At 38.8% G+C, this 21599-nt stretch overlaps 1 protein-coding gene across 1 annotated transcript in view; it reads left to right on the top strand.

The window, feature by feature from the left end:
- The window catches only part of SPTLC2 (serine palmitoyltransferase long chain base subunit 2), a 107911-nt gene that overhangs the window by 14215 nt on the left and 72097 nt on the right, over positions 1-21599 (top strand). Inside the window, exon 2 of the mRNA XM_029950492.1 lies at positions 15092-15286. Coding sequence (XP_029806352.1) covers positions 15092-15286 — 195 coding nt within the window. The remainder of the gene's footprint in view (positions 1-15091; positions 15287-21599) is intronic.

Genomic DNA, 21599 nt, shown 5'->3' on the forward strand with positions numbered 1-21599 from the left:
GCCCCTACAGTAAACGTTCTTAAACGTGTCTTCTGGTGACAGCAGAATTTCTTGGGGAAACAGCATGTTACAGATTGAACTGATCCCCCCAAAAGTAGTATCTTGAGGTCCTAATTCCCCAAACCTCACACATGCGTGCATTAGGCTCCTAGAAAAATGTTCATTCTTAGTGTAGGCTGGAACAAAAATGTTTGCAAACTTCAGCTGTTGTATATGCCCAGATACAAACTTAATAGGGCGGTCATTATGAAAGTGCATATTTCAAATTTTCTAGAAATTGCCACTGTTCTCCAAGGCAATTGTACCAATTTATACTAAGAGCACCTGTATACAAATTCACATTACTACATAAAATTGTCAGCATTTAATATGGTCATATTTTTACGGCTTTCAGAAAGATAAAGATGAAAACAGTTACTTCACTGTTTTAATTTACAGTAACTTGGACTAGTCAGGATGAGCATTTTCACATATTTATTTTCCAGTCAAGTTCCTTTCTTCGTGAATTGACAGTTCCTATCTTTGGCCCATTTTTCTAGTGAAGTGCATGCTTGTTTCTCACTAACATATGGCTTTGTGCCTGGATACTAACTCTTGGCGTTACTTTATGATGTTATATTGTGCACAAGGCTTCTGTTTCTTACATAACAGTTTTATTGAAATGTAATTAACAACAAATCATTACATATGCCCTTTCCAAGTGTACGATTCAGTGGTTTTTATTATATTCACATGGTGGTGCAATCATCACCACAACTTTAGAACAGGTTCATCGCCCCAGGAACAAACTCCATCCCTGGCCCCAGCAAACCCTTAGTCTACTTTTTGTCTCTACGGATTTACCTGTCCTAGACATTTCATGTTAGTAGAATCATATAATACAAAGCCTTTGATTTCTGGCTTCTTACAATAAACATGTTTCTTTCATCTATGTTTCAACATGTATCAGTACTTCCTTTTTATTGCTAAATAGTATTCTACTGTACAATTATTCTATATTTTGTTTATCTGTTCATCAATTTATGGACATTTGGATTGTTTCCACTTTTTGACTCTTAGGAATAACTTTGCTATGAGCATTTATGTAGAAATTTTTGTATATTAGTATGTTTCATTTCTCCAGGGACTAGAAATGCTTCATCATATGGTAACTTTATGTTTAGCATTTTAGGAACTGTTTTCCAAAGTGTCTATATCATTTTGTGATCCCACCAGCAATGTATAAGGGTTCCAGTTTCTCTACATCTTCACCAACACTTGTTAATGGCATTTTACTTTAGCTATCCTAGTTGATATGAAGTAGCATCTCACCGTGGTTTTGACTTGCATTTCCCTAATGACTAATGATGCAGAGCATCTTTTCATGGGTTTACTAGCCATTTGTATATCTTCTTTGGAGAAATGTCTATTCAAGTCCTTTGTTTTAAAATTGGGTCATCTTTTATTGTTGAATTGTAAGAGTACACTATATATTCTAAATAACAAGTCCCTTATCCACTGTATGATTTCAAATATTTTTCTCCCATATTGTGGATTATCTTTTCATTCTCTTGATAGCATCCTTTGAAATACAAAAGTACAAAAAGTTACAAAAGTTCATTTTTATCTGCTCCAATTTATTTATTTTTTTGGTTGCTTACACTTTCAGAGTCCTATCTAAAAAAACCACTGCCTAGGGGCGCCTGGGTGGCTCAGTCGACTGAACAGCCAACTGTTTACATGAGCTGAAATTAAGAGTTGGACGCTCAACCAACTGAGCTACCCAGGCGTGCCTGCAAAGATATTAAACGATCAAATTTATCAACTTTTATTTTATAATTTGTGCTTTGATAGTTTTAGGAAAATCACTCTATACTTTAAGATCATAAATATTTTCTCCTGTATGCTAAATATTTATATATATAATTTTAATTTTTGAATATCTAACAACCTGGAATTGATTTTATAGATTGGTGTGAGGTGGAGATCTTTTTTTTTCTTCCTTTTCTATGTAGAAAACCACCCGTCTCAGCACTAGTCCATTCCCCACTGATTTGAAATGTCACCATCAGTATCAGTCAAATTCCATATTCATAGCATGCTCTTTCTGGGTTTCTATTCTGTTGCATCAAATCACACTGCCTGTATTACTAGAGTTTTATGCAAGGTGATACCTTCTATCTAATTTCTCTTCAAAACTGCCTTGGCTCTTCCTGGTCCTTTGCTTTTGCACATGAATTTTAGAATCAGTGTATCAAGAAAGAAAGGATGAGAAGAGAGGGAGAGAAAGAGAGAGGCAGAGAAGAAAAAAACCCAAACACTTAGAAGGTAGGATTGTGCAGCTGTAATGCCCTGACTGAAAATCAGGTGAGGAAAGTGACATTTGTACCACATTTTCACCAGTGCATTTTGGGAACCCAAGATGATTCTGTTACATTATATTTTGACATAGTGGTTTCATTCATTTAAAAATGAGGTTTGGATCACTTAAATTGTGGTCATTGAACTTTAGAAATAAGAAAACTTAAAAATATTTCTACAGTTTCCTTTAAATTCATTTTAAAATGATACTCTGATCAGAATCATATATATATATACACACATACATATATATATATATATATATTTTTACTGTTTATTCATTTTTGAGAAAGAGAGAGCATGAGCGAGGGAGGGGTAGAGAGAGAGGAAGATAGAGAATCTGAGGCAGGCTCCAGGTTCTGAGCTATCAGCAAAGAGCCTGATGCAGGGCTCAAACCTATGACCTGTGAGATCATGACCTGAGCTGAAATTGGAAGCTTAACCCACTGAGCCACCCACATCTCCCCCCCACCCCCATTTTTTAAAAAAGAGAGTGCAAGCACATGTGGGAGAGTGGCAGAGAGAGAGGGTGAGAGAGAATCTCAAGTAGTCTGTGCCCAGCAGGGATCCCCATGTGGGGCAGATCCCCTGACCCTAAGATCATGACCTGAACCAAAATCAAGAGTCAGACGCTCAACCAACTGAGCCATCCAGGCGCCCCACACATATACTTTGTGAGTGAGCAATCTCATTTCTAGGAATTTATCCCTATGAAAAACTCAAAAGCATGAGAAGATATACGAAGTATTGATATAATGAAAATATTGGAGAATGCTAAACATTATGCACAGGGATTGTCTATTTGTGTGTGTGTGTGCCTATGTATGTATCTATTTGTCTATCTACCTACCTATCTATCTGGCAGGGTATACATCGATATGTTACAGTGGTTATCTCCGGGTTGTAGAAGTTCAGGAGATTATTTTCTTTTTTCTTTTTTTTTTTTTTTAGTGTTTTGATTTATTTTTGATACAGAGAGTGACAGAGCATGAGAGGGGGAGGGGCAGAGAGAGAAGGAGACACAGAACAGGAAGCAGGCTCCAGGCTCTGAGCTCACTGTCAGCACAGAGCCTGACGCGGGGCTCGAACCCACGAACGTGAGATCTGACCTGAGCCGAAGTTGGAGGCTTAACCAACTGAGCCACCCAGGCGCCCCCAGGAGATTATTTTCTTTATACTTTAATATGTTGGTTTAATGCCTTTTAAGTATGGTGTTTTTCCAATTCCAGTATTTTCAGATAAAATTGTATGTAAAGTCTGTTGACTTTACAAGAGAAACACTACATAGGCCCATTTTAAATTTTATTGAAAATATGCAAATGTTCAAGAAATACTTGTTGCTAAAACTAAAAATTTGTAAAGCTTTTCAGATATGTTAACTCTGATAAGGAGTATAATGCAGATACCATTCTCCTTCAGAACAAACTTTCCCCAAGGAAATTTTAAATCCCTGTGAAAGGGCTGTTGGATTCATTTCAGTATCACTGCCTACCCGTGTCAATCAGGACCGCGGAACAGGATCGTGTCGCACAGGTGTGACTACCACAGTCATCTGGATCGGGGAGTGCGACAGGAGATGTGGGCGGCAGGTGGGAGTGGTAACTCCGGGGCAGAACCTCGCTGCCCTCGTGCCCGGGATACCACTGAACTGAAACGTCCCCGTGCATATATACCTGCGGGTCTCCATTTTTGTGCTAGGAGAACAGTAATGTCAAAATATGTTTGCTTTACAGCTAGCTTTGGAAGCACTTTCCAGTCCATTCCCTATGGGGATACTTATTGACAAAAATTAAGAGACTTTATCCTGATTGCAAGAAAAACGTGCACTCCCTACTTTTCCAAATTTCCCTGCTGAAAAAAGAAGGACACTTCTAGAAATATATGTTCAGAGTGAGGAATAGCTTGTGTGACCAGTGCAAAGCTCCAAACTATTTTCTTTAGAATGTGTGGTATGCAGTGGGGAGAGGATAGTGCATTTCAGTAAGATTTCAAGAAAGGGCCATTTCAGTCGAACTTTTTAAGGAACAACAGAGGATACCACTGGAAGTGAATGGGGTTTATTTAGCAGAAAAGAATAATAGTAGTCCTTTGATTGCTGAGGAATAATAGGTGTTCATGTTGGACATAGATTTCTCTTGCAATGTTGCAAACTGTCTGCCAAGTGGGCACATTCTGTCATCGTGCTGTCACACTCAGTGGGGATATGTCTGTTTGCTTATAAAATCATGCTTGTGTCGTTTTGTATTCATATCAAATGTATTAACACACTTGCTTTTGCTTCCCACTAATCACTTCCCCATGTTTGCATCATTACATAGTTACCTTGTGTTCTTTCATGGGATTCTTGAAACCCATGAGAATCATTCCTTGTAAGTCAGTTTACCATGTAACCAAAATTTACCCTTTTTCCTTTTCTGAAGCTAAAAAGCCAGAATGCAACACATGATCCAGGACTCTTTTGCTATAAAGAAGTTATTAGGACGACTGGCAAAATCTAAATAAAGTCTGTAGACTAGCTATTAGTACAGTACTCTATCAGTTTCCTGATGGATAATTATTCTGTAGTTATGTAAGAGGATATCTTTGTTTTTAAGAGAGACATGCTGAACTATAGAGGCACATTATAACTGCAACTGACTTACCAATAGTTCATGAAGAAAAGTCTCCGTCATTCTCTGTACATACCACACCACACATGCACACACGCACACGCACACATGGAATTATTTGTTCCTGAACCAATTGAAAGTAAATTCTATATGTTATCTCCCCTTACCCTTATCTTAGTGTGGGCAGCTGTAACAAAGTACCATAGATGAGGTGGCTTAAACAATAGATGTTTGTCATGGTTCAGGAAGTTCAAGAGCAAGTTGCTGGCACATTCAGTTCCTGGTGAGGGCCCTCTTCCTGCTTGTAGATGGCTGCTTTCTCATCGTGCATTCACAGGGTCACTCTTCAGTGGAGATCTCTGCTTTCTCTACTTACTGGGGCATTAATTACATCATGGGGCCCCACCCTCATGACCTAATGCAAACCTAATTAGATCTCCCAGACACCCCACTTTGAAATTCTGTCACACTGGAAGTTTAGAGCTTCAGTATATAAATGAGGTGGGGAAGCGGGGGGACAAACATTCAGCCTATAACAATCTGCCCATGACCCCTCTAAAATCATGTTCTTGCATACAAACTACATTCATTCTGCTCCAACAGCCTCAAAAATCTTAACTCATTCCAGCACCAACTCTAAAGTCTACAATCCAAAGTCTCACCTAAATATCATCTCCATCTGATATGGGTGAAACTCAAGATACAGTTTATCCTGAGGCAGTCCTCTTCAGCTGTGAGCTTGTAAAGCCATGTAAGTTATGTGCTTCCAGAATGCTATGGTGGGACACACAGAGGACACACACAGAGGATACACATTCCCATTCCGAAAGGGAGAAGTCAGGAGAAAGAAAGGGGTAATGGGTCAAAATCCAGTCCAAAATTGAGCAAGGCAGATTCCATGAGATCTTAACGCTCAAGAACAATCCTCTTTGGTTTGGCGCTATGCCCCATGGGCCCATTGGGTTGGGGGATCACTTTCTTCCACCTCCTATGCTCCAGGCTGCCTTTCAGAGGCACTCACCTATTGAACCTTTTTATTTTCCTTTAAGTAGGCTTTATGCCCAGCACAATGCTTGAACTCACAACGTTGAAATCAAGACCTGAGCTGAGAGCAAGAGTCAGACGCTTAACTAACTGAGCCACCCCACCTTATAAGTAGGTTGCCTGTTGGATCTTAGGTGATGGTCCCTCCCTGCCACCTTCGAAGCTGAGGAGGGAACCCTGATGATCTCTGAATTGTCTTTGGAGTTATTCTTGTCTTGGAAATAGTACACGGTCACAGCCAAATAGTTCTGTGGTCCAGTCCTGTAGGATCTAAGAATTCCTAAGAGCCTGTAGCACATGGTGTCAGCTATCAGATGGTTCCACAAGGCTTGTTTTGAAATTTATGGCATTCTCCTCTCTCCTGCTCTTTTCTCCATCTTCTTTTTGGTGTTTACCTCCATATTGCAACATCTTAAGTTACTGCTTCTTGACTTTTCACATTGGACATTATTTATTGCCTTATTGCTGTTAGAAGACTAGCACTCCCTATAGGAGAGGATCCTTGTGGGAAAGACTGTGGCAAGAAGTTTGGTGTGACTAGAAGGGTAACTGGCATGTAGGGAGGGTCTTGGTGGCAGAGAGACCAGATGGGAAGGGGAGGACATTGCAGTAGTCCACCGAAGGAAGAGGCACTGAGAGTTTTTAAAATTGAGGAGTAACGTACATTCTGATAAGTGCATAAAGTATATCCTGCTCCCTGACTTTTTTAACCTGTGTGTATACTGTGTCTCCAGTGTCTCTCTCAAATTGTAGAACATTTCCAGCCTCAAAATTCCCTTGTGCCCCACAAGAAGGTCTTGAACTAAGGCACAAAAATTCTTTACTGCTTCTGTGAAGTTAGAGAATAAGGTGGAGCTAAAGATGACTCCAGACTCGGTAGACTGGGTGGAGATGCTGTCAACGAGGTGGGTAGTTCAGGAGGAGAGTCCGGTTTGCACTAAGGGAGGAGTTAAGATGGTGAGGGTTCAGCCTTGGACTTGCTGACTTGGGATGTGCAAGTGGGACTTGGTGGTGGGCGCAAATGTAAATTTGGGGTTTTGGGGAAACTTTGGAATTGACGTTTGGATTTGTGCATACTCATCAGCATTTGCAGTCTGTCTGAGAGCCAGCAAGAAGATGAGAATTCTCTCGAGAGGCTGTAGATAGAGACCCGAGGTTACAATGAGAGGTATATGTTGCTTTCATTAACTCTGTTTTTATTAATAGTGAGAAAATTCAGTGTAAACATTTTTAAAACAAAATGATACACGAAAATTCGGTAATGTGTACTCTTTGTTAAAAATGAAAAAATCACATCGGTTCACAGGGTTATAAGTAGGAAGTATGTGCTCTTCCCACTCCAGTTTCTTGGGTCTCCTTCCAGATGATTTTAGTGCATACATATCATGTTTATGGTTTATCTTGATTATACCTTTCCATTATTGCTTTGGTTAAGAGTGGCTTTTTAGCTGTTTAATAAATATGGCTAACAGCCTACAGGCATGTGAACAAAATAGTGTGTTGGTTTGATTTTTTGCCCTCTTCTTTTCCTGTGATGTGCTTTATGATGATATGGTTATAATCTTGACTGAAAGAAAAACGTCGTCTTTCACCTTTTTTTTCTTTCTCATTTTCTTGGAAAAAAATGTTACCGTTCAGGCAAACATCTTAGTATTCATTATAGTACTTAAATCTTTCCTTGATTAATAGTACTCACACTGTCACACTCTTGTCTGCTTCATGTGAGCAGACTGGAAAGTGTTTTTAACCTGGAGGTAGTGATAAGCTAGTATGTTTCTTGATTGCCTTGTAGACAGTGTAATTCTCATTAGAAGGAATGAAAGGCCTTTTAAGAGTCCTCTTGCCTGTGAATCCAGAGACTAAAGTACACTGGAAGAGTTTGTAGCCCATGTTTTGTTTAGCGTGGATTTGATCTCCAGTCTAGTTGAGACTAAAAGGTATGAGATGTGATTTTGAGAAATGTCCTAATATTGATTGTGTAATCACTGTAACTTCTTTAAACCCTTCTATTACAGGGTACTTAGTGTTGAAAGAGCAAAGAGCATAATATGTATTTTCATTCATTCAACAAACACTTATGAGGTACTGCTTTCTATAATACTAATAGTAATAAAAGGAAACGTTACTTAGTACTTACTATTTGTTAGCTCTTAATAAATACTATCCCGAGTGCTAGATGTGCAGTAATGAGCAAAATAAGCCCGGTGCTTTCCTTTATAGAACAGAACATTATACATGTATGAGATAGTAATACTATCATTTTAATTTGAATCATGTCAATAAGAAGTTGAAGATCAAGTGATTTTCTTCTCTTTGAGTTCTAAGACTTTGTCACCTTTATCAGAGGCTTGCATATCAGTTGGCCTGTGCATTCAGATCCTGAATGATCAGAGTGACCTGTATTTTTTTAATGTTTATTTTTTTTTTTTGAGAGAGAGAGAGAGAAAGAGAGTGAGTGGGGGAGGGGCAGAGGTGGGGCCGAGACAGAGGATTCCAAGTGGGGTCTGTACTAACAGCAGTGAGTCCCATGAGGGGCTTGAACTCAAAACCTTGAGCTCATGACCTAAGCTGAAGTTAAGCTCTCAGCCGATTGAGCTACCCAGGCACCCTCAGAATGACTCCCAGTGTTTTGACTAAGGCTATTTTCCAAAAATTACTTCATAATTGAACTTCAGTTCTTTAAAATGCAATTAATTTAAAGTGACACTGTGATACAATTACAATATTTAATAGCAAACTAATGATTTACTACTTCCTAGACAATCCAGCCAACTGTATTGTTGGTTGGTCACCCATGCTGGTTTGGGTGTGTCTCAAATCAAGGCGGATAGCTTTTAAAAAGACCCACCCACAGCATTCCTGACATACACTTCTGCCACACATTTGTTACTTAGGAGCTCTGAAAATTGTCTTACTTTTTACTAGTATGTTCTCTTGTGAGAAAATAGTTTAAACAGTTTCAGAGTAAGAAGAGTTGGGTACTGATATTAAATACAGTGTTCTTTTAGATATAGTTTTTTCTTCGCTTTATTTAATTAATTTTATTTATTTTATTTATTTTTTAGTGTTTATGTATTTTAGAGAGAGAGAGAACACAAGCCGAATAGGGGCAGAGGCGGGGCGGGGGGGGGGGGGGGGGGGCGGGGACAGAGGATCCAAAGCAGCTCTGTGCTGACAGCAGAGTGCCCGATGCGAGGCTTGAACTCAGGAACCGTGAGGTCGTGCCCTGAGCTGAAGTCAGACACTTAACTAACTGAGCTACCTAGGTGCCCTAGATATAGTTTTTAAAAGAGATGATCAGAGTATTGTTTTATTTTTGTTGTGTTTTAAGTGTTTTTGATTTGTCCAGTTTAAAAAACATTTTTAAGTTTATTTATTTATTTTGAGAGAGACAGAGATAGCTTGAGTGGGAGAGGGGCAGGGAGAGGGGGATAGAATCCCAGGCAGGCTCTGCACTGACAGTGCAGGGATCGAACTCATGGAATTGTGAGATCACGCCCTGCACTGAAACCGAGTTGGATACTTAACTGACTGAGCCACCTAGGTAATCCTGTCCAGTTTTTTTAAAAATGTTTATTTATCTTGAGAGAGAGAGAGAGAGAGAGAGAGAACATATGAATGGAGAAGGGGCAGAGAATGAGAGAGAGAAAAAAAAAATCCCAAGCAGGCTCTGAGCTGTCAGCTTGGAGCCCAGTGTGGGACTTGATCTCACAACCTTGAGATCAGGACCTGAGCCGAAACCAAGAGTTGGACCTTCAACCGACCAAGCCACCCAGGTGCTTCTGCTTTGTCCAGTTTAGTTACTTATTTTTATGTTATATTGTTAATTTTTAAGCAATCTCCTGTCTTCAGTTATTGGCTCACTTCTAGCTATTCCGTTGTAAACACACCGCAGTCTTGCTCCTGCATAAAACCTGAAGTAGTAAACATCCACACAAACTTCCACCCCTTTGGGGAAGAGTTGATGAAGACCTGTAACAGTTTTACAGTTAGTGTTTAGAAGTTCTTTAGGCCATCAAATTGAAGCAATAACCTCAGATTCTAAGTATCAGCCCTATCTATATGCCTTTCCTTTGTTAAGAACAAGTTTTGATTTCCCAGCTGTTCTAGCTTGCAGCATTCAGATGGCTTTCCCAAATTAATATTATTGGGATATAATATTCTAAAATATTATTTAACCCTTGGGTCAAGTTGCCTGAGAGGCCAAGAAAGAATCTTTTCTTCCTTTGGGACTTTTCATACTCTAGTACAGTGGTTAATTGAAAATAATTATGAATGGCCATCCTCACTGTAATTGGCTGTTTCATAGTTAAGATTAAAGTTAACATACAGGGCCGCCTGGGTGGCTCAGGCAGTTTAGTGTACAACTCTTGATTTCTGCTCGGGTCATGATCTCACAGTTCGGTTTGTGAGATCAAGTGTTCTCTCTCTGTCAGAATAAATAAACTTAACAAAAAAAAGTTAACATACAAACTACTCTGAGAGATTTTTCTATAAAAGAAGATTTCCATTAAGATTGACTCAAATGTGGGGCGCCTGGGTGGCTCAGCCAGTTAAATGTCCCCCTTCAGCTCAGGTCATGATCTCACAATTTGTGCATTCAAGCCCCGTGTTGGGCTCTGTGCTGACAGCTCAGAGCCCGGAGCCTGCTTCAGACTCTGTGTCTCCCTCTCTTGATGCTCCTTCTCTGCTTATATACTGTCTCTCTCTGTCTCAAAAATAAACATTAAAAGAAAATTAAAAAAAAAAAGATTGACCAAAAGGTAAAAAGCTTTGAGGTATGAGATCAAAAGTACAGTAACTTGGTATTTTATATTAAAATGCAAGTATCCCAAAGGATTAAACCAGGGATAATCTTAGAGTGGAAATGGATACTTAGGTCAAGGTGAAGGGGTCAGAATGATTTCATGATAGTTGCTGATCATTCTTAACTGTTTTTCCCCTTGTGTTGCATTTCACTTCCTATTTCTGTACAGTGCTGGACCACTCTTATGTAAGCGTTTTACTTTCGTACATAATTTATTTGTGTTACCACAACAAAGGCTGTTAGTAAACCATGTGTTTCCCACAGGGGCCTAGGGCTGGGCATTATTTGGAATACTATGGCTGGCGGCTTTAAGACTATATAGCAGTAAAACATTTATAAATACATATTTTTTAATTTTTTTTAACTTTAATTTTTTTAATGTTTTATTTATTTTTGAGAGTGAGAAAGACAGAGTATGAGCAGGCAAGAGGCAGAGAGAGAGACACACAGAATTCGAGGCAGGCTCCAGGCTCTGAGTTGTCAACACAGAGCCCGATGCAGGGCTTGAACTCATGAAACTCGAGATCATGACCAGACAGAAAAATCACTAAAGAAACAATGGACCTGAATGACACATTGGAACAGATGGATTTGACAGATATATTTAGAAATCTATAGCCTGAGGCCAGGGAATTCACTTTCTTCTCGAGTGCACATGGCACATTCTCCAAGATAGATCACATACTGGATCATAAAGCAGCCTTCCATAAATATAAACAAATTGAGATCATACCATGCACACTTTCAGATCACAATGCTATGAAACTTGAAATCAATCACAGGAAAAAGTCTGGAAAACTTACAGAAACATGGAGGCTAAAAACTGCCCTACTAGAGAATGATTGGGCCAATCAAGTAATTAGAGAAGAAATTTAAAAAATATATGGAAACAAATGAAAACGAAAATTCAACAACCCAAACTGGGACGCAGCAAAGGCAGTCCTAAGAGGAAAGTATATTGCAGTCCAGGCCTATTTCAAGAAACTAGAAAAAGCACAAATTCAAAATCTAACGGAGCACCTATAGGAACTAGAAGGGGAGCAGTAAGAGCACCCTGAACCCAGAAGAAGAGAAGTAATAAAGATCAGGGCAGAAATAAACAATATAGAATCAAAAAAAACTAGTTGAACAGATCAATGAAACTAAGAGTTGGGTTTTTTGAAAAAATAAACAAAATTGAGAAACCTCTCGCCAGGCTCCTCAGAAAGAAAAGAGAGAACACCCAAATGGACAAAACCATGAATGAATATGGATCTATTACAACCAATCCCTCAGGAATACAAGCAATCATCAGGGAATACTATGAAAAATTGTATGCCAACAAAATGGACAATGGAGAAGAAATGGACAAATTTCTAAACGCACATGCACTACCAAAATTCAAACAGGAAGAGACAGAAAATATGAACAGACCCATAACCAGAGAAGAAATAGAATCAGTTATAAAAAATGTCCCAATGAATGAGAGCCTGGGGCCAGATGGCTTCCCTAGGGAGTTAATACCCATTCTTCTCAAGCTATTCCAAAAAACAGAAATAGAAGGAAAACTTCCAAACTTATTCTATGAAGCCAGCATCACTTTGATTCCCAAACCAGACAGAGACCCAGCAAAAAAGAACTACAGGCCAATATCCTTAATGAATACAAATACAAAAATACTCAACAAGATACTAGCAAATAGAATTCAACAGCATATAAAAAGAATTATCCACCATGATCAAGTGGGATTCATTCCTGGGTTGCAGGGCTGGTTCAGTATTCGCAAAATCATCAATGTGATACATCATGTTAATGAAATAAAAGATAAAAACCATATGATCCTGTTGATAGATGCAGAAAAAGTATTTGACAAAATACAGTATCTGTTCTTAATAAAAACCCTCAAGAAAGTCGGGACAGAAGGAACTTAAACATCATAAAAGCCATTTATGAAAAGCCCACAGTTAATATCATCTTCAGTGGGGAAAAACTGAGATCAGGAACACGACAAGGATGTCCAGTCCCACCATTGTTGTTTAACATAGTGCTGGAAGTCCTAGCATCAGTAATCAGACAACAAAGGAAATAAAAGGCATCAGAATTGGCAAGGAAGAAGTCAAACTGTCACTTTTCGCAGATGACATGATACTCTACATGGAAAACCCAACCAGCTCCGTCAGAAGCCTACTTGAACTGATCCATGAATTCAGCAAAGTCGCAGGGTACAAAATCAATGTACAGAAATCGGTTGCATTTTATACACCAATAATAAAGCAACAGAAAGAGAAATCAAGAAACTGGTCCCACTCACAATTGCAGGAAAAACCATAACATATCTAGGAACATACCTAACCAAAGACATAAAAGACCTGTATGATGAAAACTATAGAAAACTTATGATAGAAACTGAAGATGACACCAAGAAATGGAAAAACATTCCATGCTCATGGATCGGAAGAATGAACATTGTTAAAATGTCATTATTACCCAAAGCAATCTACACAGTCAATGCAGTCCCAGTCAAAATTGCACCAGCATTCTTTGCAAAGCTAGAACAAACTATCCTAAAATTTGTATGGATCCACAAAAGACCCTGAGTAGCCAAAGTAATAGTGAAGAAGAAAACCAAAACAGGAGGCATCATAATTCCAGACTTTAGCCTCTATTACACAGCTGTCATCATCAAGACAGTATGGTATTGGCACAAAAACAGATACATAGAGCAATTGAATAGAGAACCCAGAACTGGACCCACAAATGTATAGCCAATTAATCTTTGACAAAGCAGGAAAGAGTATCCAATGGATAAAAGAAAGCCTCTTTAACAGGTGGTGTGGGAGAACTGGACAGCAACATGCAGAAGAATGAACCTGGACCACTTTCTTACACCATACACAAAAATAAACTCGAAATGGATGAAGGGCCTGAATGTGAGACAGGAAACCATCAAAAACCTAGAGGAGAAAGCAAGAAACAGCCTCCTTGATCTCAACTGCAGCAATTTCCTACTTGACACATCCCCAAAGGCAAGCGAATCAAGAGCAAAAATGAACTTTTGGGACCTCGTCAAGATAAAAAGCTTCTGCACTGCAAAGGAAACAAGAAAACTAATAGGCAGCCGACGGAATGGGAAAAGATAGTTGCAAATGACACATCGGGTAAAGGGCTCGTATCCAAAATCTACAAGGAACTCCCCAAACTCCACATCCAATAAACAAATAATCCAGTGAAGAAATGGGCAGAAGATGTGAATAGACACTTATCCAAAGACAACATCCAGATAGCCAGCAGACTCATGAAACGATGCTCAGCATCACTCATCATCAGGGGAATACAAATCAAAACTACTGAGATACCACCTCACGCCAGTCAGAGTGGCTAAAATGAACAAATCAGGAGACTATAGATGCTGGCGAGGATGTGGAGAAACGGGCACCCTCCTACACTGTTGGTGGGAATGTAAACTGGTACAGCCGCTCTGGAAAACTGAAGGTTCCTCAAAAAATTAACAGTAGAACTCCCTTTTGACCCTGTAAAATGACTGCTAGGGATTTACCCAAGGGATACAGAAGTGCTGATGCATAGTGGCACATGTACCCCAGTGTTCATAGCAGCACTTTCAACGATAGCCAAATCATGGAAAGAGCCTAAATGTCCATCACCTGATGGACCTGTGCCCTGAAAGGCACATCAAGAAGATGTGGTTTATCTATACAATGGAATACTACATGGCAATGAAAGAATGAAATATGCCCATTTTTGACAACATGGATGGACCTCGAGGGTGTCACGCTAAGTGAAATAAGTCAGGCAGAGAAGTACAGATACCATATGTTTTCACTCATAAGTCTAACAGGAGAAACTTAAGAGGGGACCATGGGGAGGGGAAGGGGGGAAAAAGTTAGGGAGAGGGAGGGAGGCAAATCGTGAAAGACTCTTGAATACTGTAAAGAATCTGGGGGCTGAAGGGGAGGGGACAAGGGAAAGGTGGGTGATGGACATGGAGGAGGGCACTTGTGGGGAAGAGCACTGGGTGTTATATGGAAACCAACTTGACAATAAACAAAAAATAAAAGAAATGAGCATTATGCATTGTTCTTAGGCAGTTCCTTCTTCTGTTTTCCTTTTTTAGCTGTTTATCTAAAGTATATATAACATAATATTTCTGTTGAAAAAAATTATGCCCTGCTTAGATCTTAGTGGATTTATTTTTACTAGTAGAGAATTCTAAAGTTATGCAAATCTGTAAGGACTTAGAGTTTAATCTTTTTTCTTCCTGGGCTTGAAATAAACATTTTAACCTTCCTTTTAGGTCCATCATGTTACACAAAATGGAGGACTTTACAAAAAACCGTTTAATGAAGCTTTTGAAGAAACCCCAATGCTGGTTGCTGTGCTTACGTATGTGGGGTATGGTGTACTCACTCTCTTTGGATATCTTCGAGATTTCCTGAGGCATTGGAGAATTGAAAAGTGTCACCATGCAACAGAAAGAAAAGAACAACAGGTAATTGTTAAAACTCTTTGATTCTATAAGTAGAAGCTTTTTGTAGAGATCTTTGTGTTTTCATTCATTGTTTCTTTAGAAATTTGGATTCATGTTAAAATAAAATATTCCAGATGAAGTTAAATCAAAGCATTTCACAAAGGAAGTAGAAAACAAGGTTAAGGCATGAAGAAATCAAGGTCTTTAACATATTTCTAATTTAATCCTCACAAGGATCTATTCCTGTTTCATGGATGGGAAAACTGAAATTCACAAGTTAAAGTAACATTTCCTAAGATGCTTAGTGTCAGGGCTTGTACACAAACACAGGTCTGTGAAGTGCCACAGCCATTTTCTTTCTGTTCATAGTTTTGTGCTGTATCCCAGGGTATGGCTCCAGTCGTTGGAGAAGATGAAGTTCTGGAGAACTCAGGATGTGTTTTCTCTTAGACACGTTATACATAGATGTTTGGCTCACAGATCAGCTCCTCTCCCCACAGAAAGAATGTGGCTGAGCGAATCTGTTCATGATAAAAAAACAATCTTGTTTGAATAATTAAACAGAGATAATAATGGTCATCTCTGGGGGGATGGACTTTACTCATTTCACTTTTCTCTCTATACTCCTTTGCGCCTCTAGAGTTCTATACAGTATACATATATTGCCTGTTCTCAAAAATTAGCCAATATAGGGTGAAAAATGCCTGGCATTTCTAAAAACAAACTTGTTTGTTCTTGGCATGTGAAGTATGGAGAGGTTGTCCTCTAGCCCAAGGAATATACTAGATTAGAGAAGGGTTTCAGAAATTAGATTTTTTGGTCCATCACACCTCTCACTTTTGTAAGGTATTAGAGGAGAGAGGTGGATGTGGTGGCAGCAGGGTCACCACTGAGAGAGGAGTCATTAGACACTGGAAATGGATGGTGGTCCCATGGGGGGGCGAGCAAGGAGGCATCCAGAAATGTGAGCAAAGAAGGGACCTCGTCCACTGCTAGAAAGCCAAAACCAGTCTGTATGGGATTGAGGAGAGAACCCAGAACCCAGGCTGTCATTGCTCTCATGTCCATCATTGTGCACCCTTCCCAGCCCCAGAACCTCAAGTTGGCCATTTTTCCTTGCCCTGAAATGCCTACAGGTTCCATTCATCAAGAAGGTATCTCTTGAATACCTAATGCAAGCAAAGCCCTGTGTTCAGAACTTGGTCCAGTAGGTGAAACTCATTTTCATCACTGAAAACCAGAACAAATTTTTAAAGTTAAAAAAAAAAAGTTTTGATTCTTTTTTTTCTACATCCCAAATAGACTTTGTGGCTAGAGTGCATCAGCAGTATGCTGATCTCTTACATCCCTCAGGTGTGGCTTACTTTCTAGAAGTTAGAACTGGCTCTATACTTACAGGGTTGTATGGTATTACAGTTACTTATTTATGGGCCAGTATCTTCCTATTAGACTGAGTTGATGGTGGTTGTCACTGATGGGAGCTAAAGTTTTATTCGCATAGCCACATTCAAAAATCTTTATCTACAGAGACTTCTCCTAGTGTGGACATATTGCAGAGACCTATTAACTAACATGTAGAGGTGAGGGAGGGGGGTACTGGTTGTGATGTGGAGAGCATTCCCGACTGAGGGGTTGGGGTGGGCAAGGGTATGAGGAATGTTTGGGAGCACCTGGGTTTTGGGTGCACGAGAGATTGTGGTTTGAATGTCAAGGTAAGAACTTCGGTAGGGAATGAGGAGTCTGGGCAGTGTTTGAGCAGGGGAGTGGCAGGAGAGTTTGCGCAGCTGGTGGTGTGTCACTGCTGGATGAAGAATGAAGGGGTTGCATCTGAATTACTTTGTAAGAGTACATCCTGTTTCGAACTTGTTCTATGTTTCCAGGGGGTGAATTGACTCCTGAGTAGAGGGGCTGCCTGTGTGTACTTGACCTTTGTGTTAAGGAATCAGAACACATAGATTTTAAGTAGTTTCTAATTCTGTTGAGAAAACATAAACTCTTCACATTTAACATGTCTGCAAAGCACTATACACATAGTGTTTAAACTGTATGAGATGTAGAACAAAAAAATAACTGAGTAGCATCGAATAAATCAGGAAATAATTGTAGGAGGAAGTAATAGGAAGAAATATGTGGGGACATTTGCTTCTACGGTTTAGAGGGCTGTACTAATTTATTTGAATTCATTCAATAGGATTTTCACAATAGATAACATTAACAGTTAAAACAACTGAGTTCTGCCATTTTCTTATAAAAGTTCAGCTTTTAGAGGGAAAGGAAGATCATTTAGCCCTATGGTAGAGCATGTTTATTTTCTGACACTGGATTAGATGTAGTGAGAGGGATATGCAAAGTTTTAAGTGTTACTTTGGAATTGGTGAGGGAAAGTGTTTGCTTGGGATCATAAAATGCAAATCTAATGTTGCCACTTCCTCATTTCACTGAGTGAATGGTGTTTATCATTGCAGCCTTACTTTCTTCCTCATTCCATTATAAAAGAGAGTCCATTTTAACTGTTTATGCTAGTTCTTCATCTATTGCTTTAGGTAGACCTGAATCCCATGGCCCCACTAATAAAGATGAGTTAACATGAGTTCGTTCTATTCTATGTGAATTGCAAAAAAAAAAAAAAAAAAAAAAAAAAAATCTTTGAATTCTTTACTGCTTGATCCTCTCCTATTAGTGTTATTTTGGAGGAGAGTGTTATTTTTCCTAGTCTGTGGTCTGTTTCTTTTTTATGTGAGATGAAGCTAGTACTCTAGAAAGATATATGTGATTCGATATAGCAAAAGATTGAATATAAAATGTTCTGGTATCTAGATAGGAAACATCTAGAAATCTAAGGATCAGATCATGTAGGCAGTCCCCACACACCTTACAAAATGTAGTATTTTGCCTCTACAGTTTGTTCATGATGAGATATTAAAAAATGGGAGGGACAGGATATTGTGACGGGACATTGTTTACCCACATCCTGATGTGTTTAATTTTAAAGATCCAAAGAAGAAAATTGATTGAAATACATTAATAGGAATTGCTGGAAGTGTTTTATTCCTGACCTCCTTCAAAAAATAGTTTACTAAGAATATTCTGATAATTACCATTTTAGCAGTATCTCTGGAAACTATTAGTGTCATATAGTTGCTTGATGTATTAAGCTGGGGGATTATCAGTTGGTTTGTCTTTGTTAGTTTCGTGGGTTTGCAGAGACCTCTACTTTCCATTGTTTTGTGGTGTGTGTGCAGCCCCAGACAGCAGTCATCTGTTTTTTTAAGTAGCTCATTGAGATAAAATTTATATACTGTAAAGGTCACATTTAAAACATATAATTCAGTTATTTTTAGCATTATAGTTGACCCTTGAAAAATGTGGAAGCTAGGGGTGCCAACACCCCCCCACATGCAGTTGGAAGTTCATGCATAATTTTTGACTTCCCCAAAACTTAATTGCTAATACCCTGCTGTTGGCCTGAAGTCTTGCTGATCACATAAACAGGCAGTTAACACATATTTTGTAAGTTATGTGTGTCACACACTGTATTTTTTTTTAAGTTTATTTATTTATTTTGAGACAGAGAGTGAGCAGGGGAGGGGCAGAGAGAGAGGAGGAATCACAAGCTAGCAGTGCAGAGCCCAACATGGGGCTTGAACTCAAGAACCATGAGATCATGACCTGAGCCAAATTCAAGAGTTGATAGACACTCAACTGACTGGGACACTCAACCAACTGAGCCACCCAGGCACAACTACCTTTTTTTTTTTCTATGTTAAGTAGTCTCTACACCCAAGGTTATGAGGCTTGAATTTACAACCTTGAGACCAAGATCACACACTCCACCAACTGAGCCAGCCAAGTCCCCCTTATATACCGTATTTTCATAATAAAGTAATCTAGAGAAAAAAATATTAAGAAAATTACAAGGAAGAGAAAATACATTTATGGTACTGTACTATATTTATTGGGAAAAAAAATCTGTGTGTAGATGGACCTGCAAAGTTCAAACCCATGTTGTTCAAGGGTCAAATGTATTTTCAGAAGTGTGCAGCCAGTACCATGATCTAGTTTTACAACAGTTTTATCATCTGAAAAAGAAACCCCATATCTCTTAGCAGTCACTTATTACTCCCCCTTATCACCCTAGGCAACGACTGATCTATTTTCTGTTTCTAGATGCTTCATATAAATGGGATCATACAATGGGTGATCATTTGTGTCTGCCTTCTTTTACTTGGCATTATGTTTTTTGAGAATCATCCATGTTATAGTATGCTTCAGTAATTCATTTCTTTTTATTGGTGAATCATATTCCACTGTAGAGAAGTCATCTATTTTTATTTACTCTGGGGATTTCTTCCTGGTACAAAGCTGTATTCCAGATAAACCTTATCAGAGAGTTTTGTAGTAGATTACCAGTTTATCCTGTTGCACTAGGGACATTAGTAGGCTTGCAAAAGTTTCCCTGTTACATTTTGGGCTGGTTTATTTGAAGCAACCGTATAGAGTTTTAGAATTTAATTTTATTATTATCTTTTAATGTTTTATTTATTTTTGAGAGAGAGAGAGTGACAGAACATGAGTGGGGGAGGAACAGAGAGACAGGTAGACACAGAATCTGAAGCAGGCTCCAGGCTCCCAGCACAGAGACCAATGTGTGGCTGGAACTCAAACTACAAGATCTTGACCTAAGCCAAAGTCGGACGCTTAACCGACTGAGCCACCAAGGCTCCCCTGTACTTATTTATTTTAAATAGTATTGTATGTTTTCTAGAATACTCAATCTCACCCAATAAAGGAGATTTTTAGCTAATTATTGAGATGACTCCAGACTACTTTTGGTAAGATCTTCAATGATCCCGAATTAACAAATCTGTGAATTTGAATTTTTCCCTTTGAGTCTACTGATAGAAGTCATTTACCTGGAGACTTCATGCCCAGCGATCCAGAGTGTAGCCTCAACTACGTATTGTTCTCTGTTTACCATGGGTATCTGCTAGCATATGGGGTTTGTGAAAGGTCTTCAAGAAACATGTGCCTGGAGCATCTGGGTGGCTCAGTCAGTTAAGCATCCGACTTCAGCTCAGGTCACGATCTTGGTGTCTGTGAGTTCAAGCTTCGAGCTCTGCTTCACTTGAGCCTGCAGCGTTTGGGGTTTGGTAACCCTTCTAGTAGATGGGACCAGACTTTCTTAAGTGTTTTCTGGTGTTTATATAGTAAAAACAAAAATAGTGCTCTTTCTTGCTAATAAAAATTTGTGATGGAGTATTTCTCTCAGGTGTTTGAGTTAATACCTTTAACATTAATGTGCAGTGTTTAGAAAGGTTTTAAAGAAATGAGATCAAGAAGAGTTTGTACTCTTTAGCCTATTTGATGGGAATGGAAGAGGATTGAAGACAATTCCCCCTCTCCGGAGACATTTTGGGAAATAAATGTGTGGTGAGTGACAGCCAAGGGAAAGTCCCAAATTAGAGTTTGGATGTCTTTGTTCCAGTTTTCATTCACTTCGTATTCTTGTTGGAAGACGAGACCATCAAAAAAGATATGTTATTTAGGTAGTAAATTTCTGATTATGATAGACACGTTATTTATGGATATTTTCTCAAAGAAATGTAAATGGTAGAGCAATTGTGAAAGAGATGGTATCAGGTCCTGCTCATTCCAGAGAGTACTTTCTGACTCTGCTCAGCTTTATTTAAGATTTTATCTACTGTGAGGCTTACTTTTAGTTACTTTAGAGTCCTGTGTCATAGAAGGCTGTTAATTGTAAAATTTTATGAAGAGTCTTTTTTAGCAATAAAAGTCTTACACAATAAGGCTTAAACTTTGGATGTTTCTGATTAGCTTATTTAACAGATTTAGATTGGCACCAAGTCCAGATCTTGGGGCTAGAAGTACAACAGTTTGCTAACTATAATAAGACTGTAGTATAGTTTTCTTTTTATTTTACCCCTTATCTTCATGAGTCAAGTTGATCTAATGTAGTCTGATCATGTTCTGATGGTCATATCACATCGGCCATAATATTATACATTCATTTTCACTCCACCCGGACTATTGTTTATAGACTTAATTTTGAGTGCAGCTTACTTCAGAGGAGAAGGGAGGGCTTTAAGTCCCTTGTCATGAGAATTCATCATGAGAATCTTTTTTTCAAACTCCCATCCAAGGAAGGAAACCTGAGATAGGTGTCTTTCTATATAAGCAAGCTTTTAGTCTTTTTTGCTTATCATTTTTCTTTGGATATGTTTCACTTTGATTTTAAAAATATGCAGAGGATGGAATTTTAATTTCAGAATTATTTTTCTTGTTTGAAACTGAAATTACAGGTTTTTTGTTTTAT

This window comes from Suricata suricatta, chromosome 9 (genome assembly GCF_006229205.1).
Source record: "Suricata suricatta isolate VVHF042 chromosome 9, meerkat_22Aug2017_6uvM2_HiC, whole genome shotgun sequence".
Classification (NCBI taxonomy): domain Eukaryota; kingdom Metazoa; phylum Chordata; class Mammalia; order Carnivora; family Herpestidae; genus Suricata; species Suricata suricatta.